The 16,091-nt window shown below is 41.3% G+C and overlaps 1 protein-coding gene across 5 annotated transcripts in view; it reads right to left on the reverse strand.

The window, feature by feature from the left end:
* st3gal5 (ST3 beta-galactoside alpha-2,3-sialyltransferase 5) overlaps positions 1 to 16,091 on the reverse strand; it is a 109,991-nt gene that overhangs the window by 5,167 nt on the left and 88,733 nt on the right. For 4 of the 5 annotated variants that reach the window (XM_041200423.1, XM_041200442.1, XM_041200404.1 and 1 more), the window contains 2 exons: positions 10,852 to 11,038; positions 5,589 to 5,747 (listed from right to left, as the gene is read on the reverse strand). In XM_041200423.1, coding sequence (XP_041056357.1) covers positions 5,589 to 5,747; positions 10,852 to 11,038 — 346 coding nt within the window. Of the gene's footprint in view, positions 1 to 5,588; positions 5,748 to 10,851; positions 11,039 to 12,488; positions 12,510 to 16,091 lie in introns of those variants that run through there. The other variant, XM_041200433.1, reaches the window with a different exon arrangement.

Raw genomic sequence — 16,091 nt, forward strand, 5'->3', positions numbered from 1 at the left:
TTGAAACATTTAAGATTCTGAGGGGGCTCAACAGGGTAGATGCTAAGAGGGTGCTTCCTTTCATGGGGGTATCTAGAACTAGGGGGCACCATTTAAAATTTAGGGGTCTCCCATTTAAGACAGAGGTGAGGAGGAATTTCTTCTTTCAGGTGGTCACTAATCTTTGGTATTCTCTTCCTCAAAGAGCAGTGGAAGCTGGGTTATTAAATATATTGAAAGCTGAGATAGAAGGATTTTTGATCAACAAGGAAATTAAGGATAATGGGGGACAGGCAGGCAAGTAGAGTTGAAGCCACAATCAGATCAGCCATGATTTTATCGAACGGTGGAGCAATTTTAGTGGTCCGAATGGCCTACTCCTGCTCTTATTTCTGAAGCTCTTGCGCTGTTCTACCTGACGCAGAAGAATATTCCACAGAAAACCCTGCAGTATTCTCTGATCCAAAGGGAATTGAATTTTTTACGTAAGCTTCCATTTTAAAAAAATCAGCTGCAGGATGCTTTTTGATTTCTCAATTAGATTGGTCAGTTTCAGTTTCAATGACAGAGGTGTATGCTTGCCTTTCTTTAGCAGCATGCAGTCGAGTGACCAGAAAACCAGCACGAGAAATTTGTCAATGACATGGTTTTGGATGGGGTAGAGCTATTATAATTAGCTTCTACCTGTTTCAGAATAGCTTGTCATATGCAAATGACAGGAAATTCTGATGTGGTCTAAAAACTAATATAGTTCATTTACAGAACAATTTCCTGGAACTTCTGCACTAGGCTAATGTATGCACAAATTTCAGACCATTATGATGACTCTAAAATAAAACTGCAATTCAATAAATGACCACTAAGTGGTGGCAAACATCTAATTAACGTTTTTATATGCACACAATGTAAGTTATATTTTACAAAGGTAGAAGTAGCTAAACTTATTTTTGAAAGATCAATAATTAAGGCAAAACAAGATGGGATAACAGTCTTATTAATGTGACTTGGAAACACTACATAATTGCACTACAAAATGAAAATGAGTTACAACTGCTTTAACAAAATACTCCGGTAGCCTTGCTATTGGAAGAATATTGTTTGTGTGCAAGCATTTATGACCTCAGAGATTGTAAAGTTGACTGATGTGGGAAATGGAAACTTACACTGGTCTGCTGGAAAGAGAGAAATGCACTTCTGAGAATTATAACACATTAATGGAACCAAGCTGAGCAAGCTTTATTTATCAAGCCTGCGCAACGCGGAATGCAAATACCAATGAAATTGGATGATGACTATATCTGAGGGCTGGTGAAGAAACATAAATTTGAGGAAAGGTATTGGAGAACATCTTAAAGAAACAAATAATGAATAACCTGAAGAAATACAGAATTACAGAAGAGAGATTATTCTACAATCTCTGCTGAATTCTCTGAAGAGGCCATACAAGTTAAACAAGGGAAGTAAAAAAAACTTGGATTCATATAACTCTTCTTTGTGCACCAAACCATTTTGCAGCAAATGCAGCACTTTTGAAATGTGATCGCTATTGTTATTTAGGCTAATATGGCAGCCAATTCACAATACAGCAAAGGCAAACCAAAAACAATGTGTGTCCCGACCAGAAGACAGGAAGGAAAATTTTTTTTTTTAAATTATTCATTCATGAGATGTGGGCTTCCCTGTCTGGGCCAGCATTTATTGCCCATCTCTAGTTGCCCTTGAGAAGGTGGTGATGAGCTGCCTTCTTGAACCGCTGCAGTCCATGTGGTGTAGGTACATTCACAGTGCTGTTAGGAAGTTCCAGGATTTTGATCCAGCAACAATGAAGGAACAGCGATATATTTCCAAATCAAGATGATGACATCTATCTGCTGCCCTTGTTCTTCGAGATGATAGTAGTCGTGGGTTTGGAAAGTGCTGTCTAAGGAGCCTTGGTTAATTCCTGCACTGCATCTTGTAGATGGTACACACTGCTGCTACTGTGCTTTGTTGGTGGAGGGAGTGAATGTTTGTGGATATGGTGTCAATCAAGCAGGCTGCTTTGTCCTGGATGGTGTTAAGCTTCTTCAGTGTTGTGGGAGCTGCACTCATCCAGGCAAGTGGGGAGTATTCCATCACACTCCTGACTTGTGCCTTGTAGATGGTGGACAGGATTTAGGGAGTCAGAAGCTGAGTTCCTAGCCTCTGACCTGCTGCTGTAGCCATAGTATTTATATGGCGAGTCCAGTTCAGTTTCTGGTCAATGGTAACCCCTAGGATGTTGATAGTGGGGGATTCAATGATGGTACTGCCATTGAGCATCAAAGGGTGCTGGTTGGATTCCCTCTTATTGGAGATGGTCATTGCCTGACACTTGTGTGGCGCAAATGTTGCTTGCCACTTGTCAGTCCAAGCCTGGATATTGTCCAGGTCTTGCTGCATTTGGACATGGACTGCTTCAGTGTCTGAAGGACCCGCTGAACATTGTGCAATCAGCAGTGAACATCCCCACTTCTAACCTTATGATGGAAGGAAGGTCAATGATGAAGCAGCTGAAGATGGTGAGGATTAGGGCACTACCCTGAGGAACTCCCGCAGTAATGTCTTGGATCTGAGATGACAGACCTCCAATAACAATAACCATCTTCCTTTGTGCTAGGTATGACTTCAACCAGTGGAGAGTTTTCCTTGATTCCTACTGACCCCAGTTTTGCTGGGGCTCCTTGATGCCTCAGTCAAATGCTGCCTTGATGTCAAGGGCAGTCATTCTCACCTCACCTCGGGAATTCAGCTCTTTTGCCAATGTTTCAGCCAAGGCTGTAATGAGGTCAGGAACTGAGTGGTCCTGGTGGAACCCAAACTGGGTGCCAGTGAGCATGTTATTGCTAAGCAAGTGCCGCCTGATAGCACTGTTGTTGATCCCTTGCATTACTTTACTGATGATTGAGAGTAGGCTGATGGGGCGGTAATTGGCCGGACTGGATTTGTCCTGCTTTTTGTGTACAGGACATACCTGGGCAATTTTCTACATAGCCAGGTAGATGCCACAGTTGTAGCTGTACTGGAACAGCTTGGCTAGGGGTGCGGCAAGTTCTGGAGCACAATTCTTCAGTACTATTGCTGGTATACTGTCAGGACCCACAGCCTTTGCAGTACCCAGTGCTTTCAGCAATTTCTTGATATCACGGAGTGAATCAAATTGGCTGAAGGCTGGCATCTGTGATGCTGGGGACATCCGGAGGCCGAGATGGATTATCCACTTGACCCTTCTGGCTGAAGATTGTTGCAAATGCTTCAGCCTTATCTTTTGTATTGATGTGCTGGGTTCCTCCATCATTCAGGATGGGGGTATTTGTGGAGACTCCTCCTCCAGTGATTTGTTTAATTGTCCACCACCATTCATGACTGAATGTGACAGGACTGCAGAGCCTAGATCTGATCCCTTGGTTGGGGGATCGCTTAGCTTTGTCTATCACTTGCTGCTTATGCTGTTTGGCACGTAAGTAGTCCTGTGTTATAGCTTCACCAGGTTGACACATCATGTTTAGGCATGCCTGGAGCCAGTCCTGGCATGCCCCCCTGCACTCTCCATTGAACCAGGGTAGATCCCCTAGTTTGATGATAATGGTAGAGTGGGGGATATGCCGGGCCATGAGTTACAGATTGTGTTCAAGTATAATTCTGCTGCTGCTGTTGGCCCACAGCACCTCATGGATGCCCAGTCTTGAGTTGCTAGATCCGTTCAAAATCTATCCTATTTAGTGTTAGTGCCACACGACATGATGGAGGGTATCCTCAATGTGAAGCTAGGACTTCATCTCCACAATGCCTGTGTGGTGGTCACTCCTACCATTGTTGTCATGGACAGCTGCATCAGTGGCACGCAGGTTGTTGAGAGGTCAAGTATGTTTTTCCCTCTTGTTGGTTCCCTCACACCTGCCGCAGACCCAGTCTAGCAGCTATGTCCTTTTGGACTCGGCCAGCTCGGTCAGTAGTGGTGCTACCGAGCCACTCTTGGTGATGGACATTGAAGTCCCCTACACAGATTACATTGTGCAACCCTCAGTGCTTCCTCCAGGTGATGTTCAACATGGAGGAGCACTGATTCATCAGCTGAGGGAGGGCCGTTCGTGGTAATCAGCAGCAGGTTTCCTTGCCCATATTTGACCTGATGCCATGAGACTTCATGGAGTCCGGAGTCGATGTTGAGAACTCCCAAGGCAACTCCCTCCCGACTGTATACCACTGTGCCGCCACCTCTGCTGGATCTATCCTGCCGGTGGGACAGGACATACCCAGGGATGGCGAAGATGGAGTCTGGGGCATTATCTGTAAGGTATGATTCCATGAAGATGACTAGGTCAGGCTGTTGCTTGGCTAGTATGAGAGACAGCTCTCCCAATTTTGGCACTAGCCGCCAGGTGTTAGTAAGGAGGACTTTGCAGGATCGACAGGGCTGAGAATGCCGTTGTCGTTTCTGGTGCCTAGGTCGATGCCAGGTGGCCCGGTTTCATTCCTTTTTTGTGACTTTGTAGCAGCTTGTTACAACCAAGTGCCTTGCTAGGCTATTTCAGAGGGCATTTAAGAGTTAAGCACATTGTTGCGGGTCTGGAGTCACATGTAGGCCAGACCAGATAAGGACAACAGATTTCCTTCCCTAAAAGATATTAGTGAACCAGATGTGTTTTTACAACAATTGACAATGGTTTCATGGTAATCATTCGACTTTTTTTAATTCTAGATTTTTATTGAATTCAAATTCCACCATCTGCCGTGGTAGGATTTGAAACCAGGTTCTCAGAGCATTATCCTGAGTCTCTGGATTACTGGTCCAGCGACAATACTACTACACCATTGCCTCCCCTTGTCAACCTGGCTGCTCTATAAATTATTATTTTTTAAATGGACTGAGGCTTTTCCCTGATTAGCCATAACTCATACCAGAGGAATTCCTAACCTTCAGCAGGGAGGGGCCAGCAGGGGTTTCGTTATCATTAAAGAGGCACTAATGAACTAATAGTGTGTATGAGAGCAGTATAAAAGTCAAATAGCATCTTCAGCCACAGGAACACAGCACAAATCACAGGAAGTGGCTGAATTTGTACAAAGTACAGATCTGAACCTACCCTAAGCACAACCTGGTCACATAACAAGAGAAGATTGGGATGAAGATTCTCTTCTGGTAATTCAGGATCCTTAAGGGTACAGTAATGATACATGGAAGGTTCTAACATTGGAAAGGGATGTAAAAGTGGCTTTGGAAATAATGCAGTGAGAACAAGGAACAAACAGAGCACAAAAACGTAGGTTTTTAGTCAATATTTAATATTACCCATTCCCACAATATAACTGACTATACTTCAAAGATACTGCTTCAAAGGTACTGCGCTTCTCAGTCCATATTGGATGCAAAAAAATGTCTTCAAAAATATCACTATAATATTCTAGACAGAACTGCATTTTTACTTCCCAAAAACAACCCGAAAGGATATAGATTACACAATCACAGACTAGAGCAACCCTTTGTCAAACATCCATAATCATGTCACAGGGCCTTAAAATCATGTTTCTCCAAATTGAAATTTTCTCGTAACAATCTGTGAGCAAGAAAGCGGAAATTCGACCCATACCTGGTCCCAGCCCCAGAGTTTTGATCGAGGTTCGGGTAACTTCAGCAAATCAACAGCCGTTTCTCTTATAATCTCAGGGTTCAGAATTCGAAATTGTGATGGCTCAATTGGTACTTCCTCTGCAACTTTCTGCCAGAACCAAATATTTTCCCAAAATGACTAAATGGTAAAGAAAATACTGGAAATTAACAAATGTCTTATGTACAGCTATGTAATTGTTACAGAATGATTTTATGCCAATAAAATGAATTCACCAACCGCTACATATTGCATAGGCCTAACTTCATTTAAATTAATACTGGGTTACAATTTTCCATTTGAATTCAAGGTACCAACATTTACATTTATTTCGTATAAATTAATTAGTATTTAATTAATAAATAATGAATTCTTATTGAATGTTTAACAAATACTTCAATCAAGAAAATTTACACTTGTATTTCGCAGTGCTGGTTGTAATGTTGTGACCACTTTTAGGCAAAGATATGTATCAAACCTAGACATACCATACTCTGGCAACTGAAACAACTGTTTTCCAATGTGAACCCTTCATTAGAATATTCACCATAATGCTTTCTTCCACAATTACGTTCATCAGATTGAGCTTTTTTTACTTATTCTTTCACAGGGTGTGGGCGTCACTGGCTAGACCAGCATTTTTTGTCCAACTCTAATTGCCCTTTGTGTTAGTGAGCCACCTTCTTGAACCACTGCAGACTATGTGGTGTACGTAACCCAAAGTGCTATTACGGAGGGAGTTCCAGGATTTTGATCCAGCAACATGATGGAACGACATAGTTTCAGAGTCACAGAATTTTAACAGCACAGAAGGAAGCCATTTGGCCCATCGTGTCTGCATCGATTCTCCAAATGAGCATTATGACCTAGTGCCATTTCCCTACCTTTTCCCCAGCACATTGTTTCTATTCATATAATCATCAAATGCCCTCTTGAATGCCTCGATTGAACCTGCCTCCACCACACTTCCAGGCAGTGCATTCCAAACCTGAACCACTCGTTGTGTGAAAAAGTTTTTTCTCACATCACATTTGCTGCTTTTGCAAATCACTTTAAACCTGTGCCCTCTCGATCTTGATGCTTTCATAAGCAGGAACAGCTTCTCCCTATCTACTCTGTTAAGCCCCCTCATGATTTTGAGCATCTCTATCAAATCTCCTCTTGGCCTTCTTCTCTCCAAGAAGAACAGCAGAAACCTCTCCAGTCTATCTTCGTAACTGAAGTTTCTCATCCCTTGAACTATTCTTGTAAACCTCTTCTGCACTCTCTCCAATGTGTTCACATCCTTCCTATAATTTAGCAACCAGAACTGTACACAATACTCCAGCTGAGGTCTAAGGAGAGTCCTATATAAATTCAGCATCGCCTCCTTGATCTCGTACTCTATGCCCCTATTAATAAAGCCCAAAATACGATATGCTTTATTCACTGCTCCTGCCACCTTAAATGATCTATGCACATATACAACCAGGTCTTTCTGCTCCTGAATCCTCTACAAAATTTCACCCCTTATTTTATATTGTCTGTCCATGTTTTTCCTACCAAAATGCATCACCTCTCACTTCTTCGTATTGAATTTCATCTACCACCTATCTGCCCACTCCACCAACTTGTCTATGTCCTTTTGAAGTTCTGCACTGTCCTCCTCGCAGTTTACAACACTCCCAAGCTTCATATCATCCGCAAACTTTGAAACTGTCCCCCGCACACCAACATCTAGATCATTTATATATATCAGGAAAAGCAAGGGTCCCAATATCAACCCCTGGGGAACTCCACTACAAACTTTCCTCCAGCCTGAAAAATATCCATTGACCGTTACCCTCTGGTTCCTATTTTTCAGCTAATTTTGTCTCCACGTTGCTACCGTCCCTTTTATTCCAAGAGCAATAACTTTTCTCACAAGTCTGTTGTGTGGCACTTTGTTGAGAGCCTTTTGAAAGTCCATGTACAATACATCAACAGCATTACCCTTGTTGACCTTTTCTGTTACCTCTTCAAAATACTCCAGCAAGTTAGTTAAGCACTATTTCTCCTTTAGAAATCCATGCTGGTTCTTCCTTATCAACCCATATTTTTCCATGCAACTATTAATGCTATCCTGAATAATTGTTTCTGGAATCCTGCCCACCACTGAAGTTAAACTGACTGGTCTGTAATTGCTGGGCTTATCCTTACAACCTTTTTTTGAACAAAGGCGAAATGTTTGCAATTCTCCAGTCCTCTGGCACCTCCCCTGAGTCTAGGGAAAACTGAAAAATTATGGCCAGTGCCCCTGCAATTTCTACTCTCACTTCCTTCAATATCCTTGGATGCATCTCGTCCGGTCCCGATGCCTTGTCAACTTTAAGTACTGACGGTCTATTCAACGCTTTCCACTTATCAATTTTGAACCCTTCTAGTGACAGAGTTTCCTCGTCTGTCCCCATGGCCTGGGTAGAGACGGATGCAAAGTATTCATTTAATAATTCAGCCATGGCCCCTTCGGCTATGTGTAAATTCCCTGATCGGTCTTACTCCTCCTTTCACCACTCTTTTATTATTTATATGCCTATAGAAGACTTCGGGATTCCCCTTTATGTTGGCTGCCAATCTCTTTTCATAATCCTTCTTCGCTTCTCTAATATGCCTTTTCACCTCCCTTCTGAACCTTCTGTATTCCTCTTAGTTCTCAATTGTATTTTCTCCCTGCTGCCTGTCATGTGCACACTTTTTCTTCTTTATCTTAATTTCAATCTCCTTTTTCATCCAGGGAGCTCTGGATTTGTTTGCTCAACCTTTCCATTTCAATGGAAGATATCGTGACTGTACCCGAACCAATTATTTTTTGAAGGTAGCCCATTGTTCAACAACAGTTTTCCTGCCAATCTTTTGTTCAAGTGTATCTGGCCCAGCTCCGTTCTTACCCCATCAAAGTCAGCTCTCGTCCAGATAATTATTCTTACTCTGGATTGTCTATCGTCCTTTTCTATCATCATCCTAAAATGTACAATACAATGATCACTGTTTCGTAAATGTTACCCCACTGACACCTGATCTCTTGGCCCACCTGATTTCCAAGAACCAGGTCCAACAGTGCATCTTTTCTTGTTGGATTAGACACATACTATTGTAGTAAATCCTCTTGCACACAATCCAGGAACCGTTGCCTCCTCCACCCTTTCCACTACCACTTTCCCAGTTTATATTCACCCATTACAACTACTTTATAATGCTTGCATCTCTGCAATTTCCCTGCAGATTTGTTCTTCTATGTTCTTCTCACTATTTGGTGGTCTATAGACTACACCAAGCAATGTAATTGCACCCTTTTTGTTCTTTAGCTCTAGACAAATTGATTCTGTCCTTGAACCCTCTGGGACGTCCTCTTTCTCCAGCACTGCAATGCTCTCCTTAACCAATACCGCCACCCAACCTCCTTTCCTATCTTTTCTGAACACCTTGTACCCAGGAATATTTAACATTCAGTTCTGTCCTTCCTTGAGCCAGGTTTCTGTTATCGTCACTTCATCATACTTTGCAATCTGTGTTTGCAACTCCCCAATCTTATTTACTATACTCCGTGCATTCACATACATGCATAGAACTCCGATTTAGATCTTGATACTTTTTTCCCTCACCCCGGCTCCACCTATTAACTTACTATTCTCTATTCTAGTCTTATCTGCCTCTCCCAGTATTTGAAGTCAGGATGGTATGTGGCTTGCAGGGGAAGTTGCAAGTGGTCATATTCCCATGTTTCTGCTGTCCTTGACCTTCAATGTGGTAGAGGTGGCAGATTGGCAATATCAGCTTCTAACTAAAGCATCTTCTCCCAATACTGTGTGGAGGATTAGGGAGAGTTCCTTAAAAACTTAGCATATAATCACAAGAACATAATCATAAGATCATAAGAAAAAGGATCAGGAGTACGCCATTTGGCCCATCAAGCCAGCTCCGCCATTCAATTAGATCATGGTTGGCCTTATCTCCACCTCCTTGCCTGTCCTCCATAATCCTCGACTCCCTTGTCAATCAAAAAATTTGTCTAATTCAGCTTTTGATATATTCAATGACCCAGCATCCACTGCTCACTGAATCCCAAGTCTAGTGACCCTTTGAGAGAAGAAGTTCCTCTTCATCTCCATCATAAATGGGAGATTCCTTATCTTTGAACTGTGGCCCCTAGATCTAGATAACCGCAGGAGAGGAAACATCCTGTAGCATCTACGCTGACAAGCCCATCAGAATCTTATGTTTCAATAAAATCACTTCTCATTCTTCTAAACTCCAATGAGAATAAGCCCAATCTTTCTTCACAAGGCAAATCCTTCATCCCAGGAATCTGCCTAGTGAACTTTCTCAGAGCTGCTTCCAATGCCAGTATATCCCTCCTTACACAGGCCAGAGCTGTACACAGTACTCTGAATGCAGTCTGACTAATGCCCTTTTATATTCCATCCACTTTGCAATAAAAAGCAACATTCAATTTGTCTTCCTAAGTACTTACTCTACCTGCATGCTAACTTTTTGTAATTCATCTACAAGGACACCTAGATCCCTCCAAACTGCAGCATTCTGCAGTCTCTCTTCAATTAAATATTATTTCCCTTTTCTATTCTTCCTGCCAATGTGGACAATCTCACATTCTCCCACATTATAGTCCAACTGCCAAATTTCTGCCCTTTCAATTAACCTATCTTTGGATACCCTTTGTATCCTCCTCACAGCTTGCTTTCCTAGAGAGAATCTAACCATTTGCCCCTGATATTCAATAGCTTTACTATTCCCCAATCAACATTGACCAGAAATTGAACGGGACCAACCTTATAGATACTGTGGCTACAAGAACAGGTCAGAGGCTGGAAATTCTGCAGTGAGTAACTCACCTCATGACTGTCCAAAACCTGTCCACCATCTACAAAGGCACAAGTCAGGTGTGTAATGGAATATACACTACTTGATTGGAGTGCAGCTCCAACTCTCAAGAAACTTGACACCAGAGGAAGCAATGGTGTGGTGGTATTGTCACTGGACTAGTAATCTAGAAAATCTAATCAGGCTAGCAATTGAGGTTTGCCAATGGTCCTTGAAGATCTGCATGGATAGTTATTTACAGTGGCAATAAAGTTCACAACTGTGACCCAACTGTATTGCCACAGGGGCCATTCACCGTCTGTAGAGGTCATTACAGAAATCAGCTGTAGTGCTATTGCAAATATTGTGCATCAATAAGAAGTGCTGATATTTTAGTGAATCTACTCACCACTCTTTCCTTTTTAATCATGGCCTTCAGCCAGCTGAAATCTACTCCCTTATACATTACAGCAACAAACAGCATATAAGGATCATAGTCAAGCTCAGATTTTGGTGCTCCCTCTGGATAGCTCATTCTTATGGTGGTTTTGTTACCAACATCTTGAGTGAATCCTTGGACTGGTGCATTGTTCAGCCTAAGTGGGAAGAATAAAAATTTCTTAAAATGTTTAAAAACTACAAGAATAATTTAAACAATACTATTTTGTTTTGGGTTACACGTATAGTGAGTTTCTAACACTGAATATCAGAATTGGGGTGGTGTGCCATAAGAAATATAGGAGCAGGCCATTTGAATCTGCTCTGCCACTCAATAAGGTCATGATTGATCTGATTGTGGTCTCAACTCCACTTTCCTGTCTGCCCATCCTCCCCCCACCTCCCCCATAACCCTCGACTCCCTTGTCTATCAAAAATCTATCTAACTAAGCCTTGAACACATTCAATGACCCCACTTCCACTGCTTTCTGGGGAAGAGAATTCCACAGACTAACAACCCCGAAAAATTTCTCCTGATCTCGGTGTTAAAAGGGAGACCTCTTATTTTTAAACTGTGTTCCCTAGTTCTAGTCTTCCCTACAAGAGGAAACATCTTCCCGGTATCCACCCTATCAAGTCCCTCAGGATCTTGCATGTTTCAATAAGATCACTCCTTATTCTTCTAAACTCCAAGGGGCATTGTCGAGACCTTCTGTGCTTGGTGGGGACTGGGGTGTTTTATCGACTTCTTTTTGATTTAATGTTGGTAAGTTTCCTTTAAATTTTTGTCTCTTGTTTTTGCAGTTTCCTTTTATGGAGCTGCTTTTACTTTGTCCCTGATTTTGTTAATTTAGTTTTATTTGGTTTGACTCAGAAGAGTTAAACTCCAAGGGGTAAAGGCCCAATCTGTTCAACCTTTCTTCCTAAGTCCTTCATCCCAGGAATGAATAGAGTGAACCTTCTCTGAACTGCTTCTAATGCAATTACACCCATTTTCAAATAAGGAAACCAAAGCTATATACAGTACCTCAGATGTGGTCTTACCAAGGCCCTGTACAGCTGCAGTAAAACTTCCCTACTTTTATATTCCATTCCCCTTGCAGTAAATGCCAACATTCCATTTGACTTTTTAATTGCTTGTTATACCTGCATATTAACTTTTTGTGATTCATGTGCCAGGGCTCCCAGTACCACCGAGCTCTGTAACCTCTCATTTAATTAGTATACTGCTTTCCTATTCTTCCTGCCAAAGTGGACAAGTCCACATTTTCCCACATTATACTCCATCTGCCAAATATTTGCCCACTCACTTAACCTATCTGTATTTCTTGGTAGACGCTATCTTCACTTGACAACTTACTTTCTTACCTACCTTTGTGTCATTGGCATAGCCAGCTACCATACATTCAGTCCCTTCAGCCAAGTCATTGATATAGATTGTAAATAGTTGATACCCCGGTACTAATCCTTGTGACACTCCACTAGCTACAGCTTGCCAACCCAAAATAGAACCATTTATCCCTTCTCTGCTTACTATTAGCTAACAAATCCTTTTTCCATGCTAATATGTTACGCCTTACATCATGAGCTCTTATTTTGTGTAGTTACCTTTGATGTGGCACCATATCAAAAACATTTTGGAAATCCCGGTACACCTCACCTACATATTCCTCTTTGTCCACCTTGCCTGTTACTTCCTCGAAGAACTCTAAAATTAATTAAGCACAATTTTCTTTTCACAAATCCATGTTGACTCTGCCCACTCCCATTATGATTTTCTAATTATCCTGCTAAAACCTCAATAATGGATTCCAGACACATGTTAGGCTAGCTAGTCTATACATTCCTGCTTTCTGTCAACATCCTTTCTTGAATAAAGATGTTATATTTGTTATTTTATAATCTGCTGGGACCCTTCCAGTACCTAAGAAAGTTTGAAAGATTTTAACCAATGCCTCTACTATCTGTGCAGCCACTTCTTTTAAGACCCTAAGTTGCAGGCCATAAGATGCTGGGGACTTATCAGCTGTTAAGTCTAATAGTTTTCACAGTACTTTTTGCCTGGTGGTGGTGATTGTTTTAAGTTTCTCCCTCCCATTCACCTCTGAGATTTTCAAATATCTTTGGGAAGTTTTCTAAGTCGTCTTCAGTGAAAAAAGACTGCCATTTCCTTGTTTCCCATTATTAATTCCCCAGACTCACTCTCCAGAGGACCAACACTCGCTTCAGTTTTTCCTTTTAAAATACTTGTAGAAACACTGTTTTTATATTTCTAGCTAGATTTCTTTCATACTTTAATTCTTCTTTTTTCACTCATTTTTTTGCTGGTTCTTAAAATCTGTCCAATCTTCGGACCTGCCACAGAACTTTTCAGAATTACACAGTGTTTCTTTCAATTTGATACTATCCTTACATAGATTTAAGGTGAGAGGAGAAAACTATAAAGGTGATGTGCAGGGCAGGTTTTTTTTTTTACACAGAGGGTAGTGAGTGTCTGGAATTCGCTGCCAGAGGAGGTGGTGGAAGCAGGTTCGATAGTGGTGTTAAAGAGGCAGCTTGACAAATACATGAATAGGATGGGAATAGAGGGATACGGACCCCGGAAGTGCAAAATGTTTTAGCTGACGGGCAATATGATTGGCACAGGCTTGGAGGGCCGAAGGGCCTGTTCCTGTGCTGTACTTTTGTTTGTTCTTAACACCCTTATTTAGCCACAGATGATGCATCTTTCTTTCTCACTGGGGAAAATCTTTGCTGAGAATTATCAATTATTTAATTAAAAGTCTGTCACTATATCTCTACTGTCTTACCTTTTATCTACTTTCCCAACTCACTTCAGCCAACTCTGCCTTTATACCCTTAGGTTTAAAACATTAGTCTGAGACCCATACTTCTCACCTTCGAACTGAATGTGAAATTCTATCATGTTATGATCATTGTCACTATAGACTCCTTTACAACAAGGTTATAGACCAATCTGATCTCATTGCACATTACCAAGTATAGAATAACCTGCCCCCTAGTTGGCATGAGAAGGTACTGCTCTGAAAAAGTTGTCAAGTATTTTCCAGGATACTTTTGCTAATCTGATTTGCCCAATCAACATATAGATTAAAGTCACCCATGATTATTGTAGTATCTTTCTTACAGGTCCCAGTTTTTTCTTCCTGTATACTCTGTCATACAACGTAACTATTGCTAGGGAACCTACATAGTACTCCCGCAAGTGGAGTCTTAGCTTTCTTTTTTCTTATCTCTACCCAAACTGATTCTACATCTTACTCTCTCGAGCTAAGGTCATCTCACACCACTATATGTATATCCTTAAATAAAGGAGCTATCTTTTCCTAGCTTCCTGTATTTCTGAAATGTTAAATACCCATCAATATTCAGGTCTCAACCTTGGTCAACTTGCAACCAAATCTCCACTGTGGCTATCAGGTCATACATATTTATTTCTATGCTAACAATTCATTAATTTTGTTACAAATGCTGTGCGCATTCAGGTACAGAGCCTTTTTAACTGTCCATTTACCATTTTTGCAATCTCTGGACTGATTCGTTGATGTACTCTTAAGCTTGTAACAGAACAAGCACTTTACGCAGTCAGATATACGGTGAACACAAGAAATAGGAGGAAGACACTACATGGCCCGTCGAGCCCGTTCCGCCATTCAATAAGGAGCATCCACAACCCTCTGAGGTAGAGAATTCCAAAGATTCGCAGTCTTTTGAGTGAAGTAATTTCTCCTTATTTCAGGCCTAAATGACTGGTCCCATATACTAAGATTGTGCCATGTTTTAGACACCCCCACCAGCAGATACAATCTCTCAGTGTCCACCCTAACAAGCCCCTTCAGAATTTTGTAGGTTTCAATGAGATCGCCTCTTATTCTTCTAAACTCCAGAGAATATAAACCCAATTTACTTAAGCCTCTCATCATAGCACAACCACCTCATCTCAGGGACCAATTTAGTGAACCGCCTCCATTGCAAGTATATCCTTTCTTAAGTGTGGAGACCGGAACTGCACAGTATTTCAGATGGGATCTCAACAAAATCCTGTACAATTGTAGCAAGACTTTGTTATTCTTGTGCTCCAATCCCCTTGTAATAAAGGCCTAATTGCTTGCTGCATTTGCATGCTAACTTTCTGCATTCCTTGTACAGGAACACCCAAGTCTCTTTGAATCTCAACACTTACAAGTTTCTCACCTTTTAAAACGAATATTCTGCTTTCCTAATCTTTTGACCAAAATGAATAACTTCACACTTAACCACATTATACTCCATTTGCCATCTTGTTGCCCACTCGCTTAATCTGTCTAGATCTCTTTGCAGCCTCTCTGTGTCCTCTCCACAGTTTATCTTTCCACCTAGCTTGGCATCATCAGCAGATATGTTACTCTCTGTCTTTTCATCTAAGTTATTAATATAGATTGTGAATAGCTGAGACCACAGCACTGATCCTTGCAGCCTTCCACTATTCACTACCTGCCAACTTGAAAAAGTCCCATTTACGCCCACTCGCTGCTTTCTATCCATTAATCAATCATCTATCCATGCTAAAATATTGTCCCTAACTCCATGGGCCCTTATCTTAATGATTAACCTTTTGTGTGGCACCTAATCAAATGCCTTTTGGAAATTCAGGTATACTACATCTACTAGTTCCCTTTTATCTACCCTACCAGGTACATGCTCAAAAAAAGACTAATAAACTTATCAAACAGGATTTTCCTTCAGTAAAACCATGTTGACTTATTCTAATCATACATCTAGGTGCATTAAGAATTCTTTAATAGATTCCAGATTGTCCCAACAATTAATGTTAGGTTAACTGGCCTGTATTTCACTGTTATCTCTCTCCCTCTTTTCTTGAAAAGTGGAATGTTATGTGCCACCTTCCAACCTAATGGGACTGTTGTCAAATCTAAGGAATTTTGGAAAATCACAGCCACAATCTCTGCAGCTAATCTCTTTTAGAAACCTAGGATGTAGACCATTAGGTCCAGGGGATTTGTTGGATTTTAATCTCTTAAGCTTTTCCAATTCTTGTTCTCTGCTGACATTAATGTCCTTAATTTCCTCAATCTTTTTAGCTCCTAGGTTACCATCTATTTCTGGTATGAAATTTCTAGTGTGAAAGTTTCTGGGACAGAAACTATTGGTTCAATGCCTCTACCATTTCTTCATTCCCTCCTGCCTCTG

The sequence above is a fragment of the Carcharodon carcharias genome, chromosome 1 (genome assembly GCF_017639515.1).
Source record: "Carcharodon carcharias isolate sCarCar2 chromosome 1, sCarCar2.pri, whole genome shotgun sequence".
Classification (NCBI taxonomy): Eukaryota; Metazoa; Chordata; class Chondrichthyes; order Lamniformes; family Lamnidae; genus Carcharodon; species Carcharodon carcharias.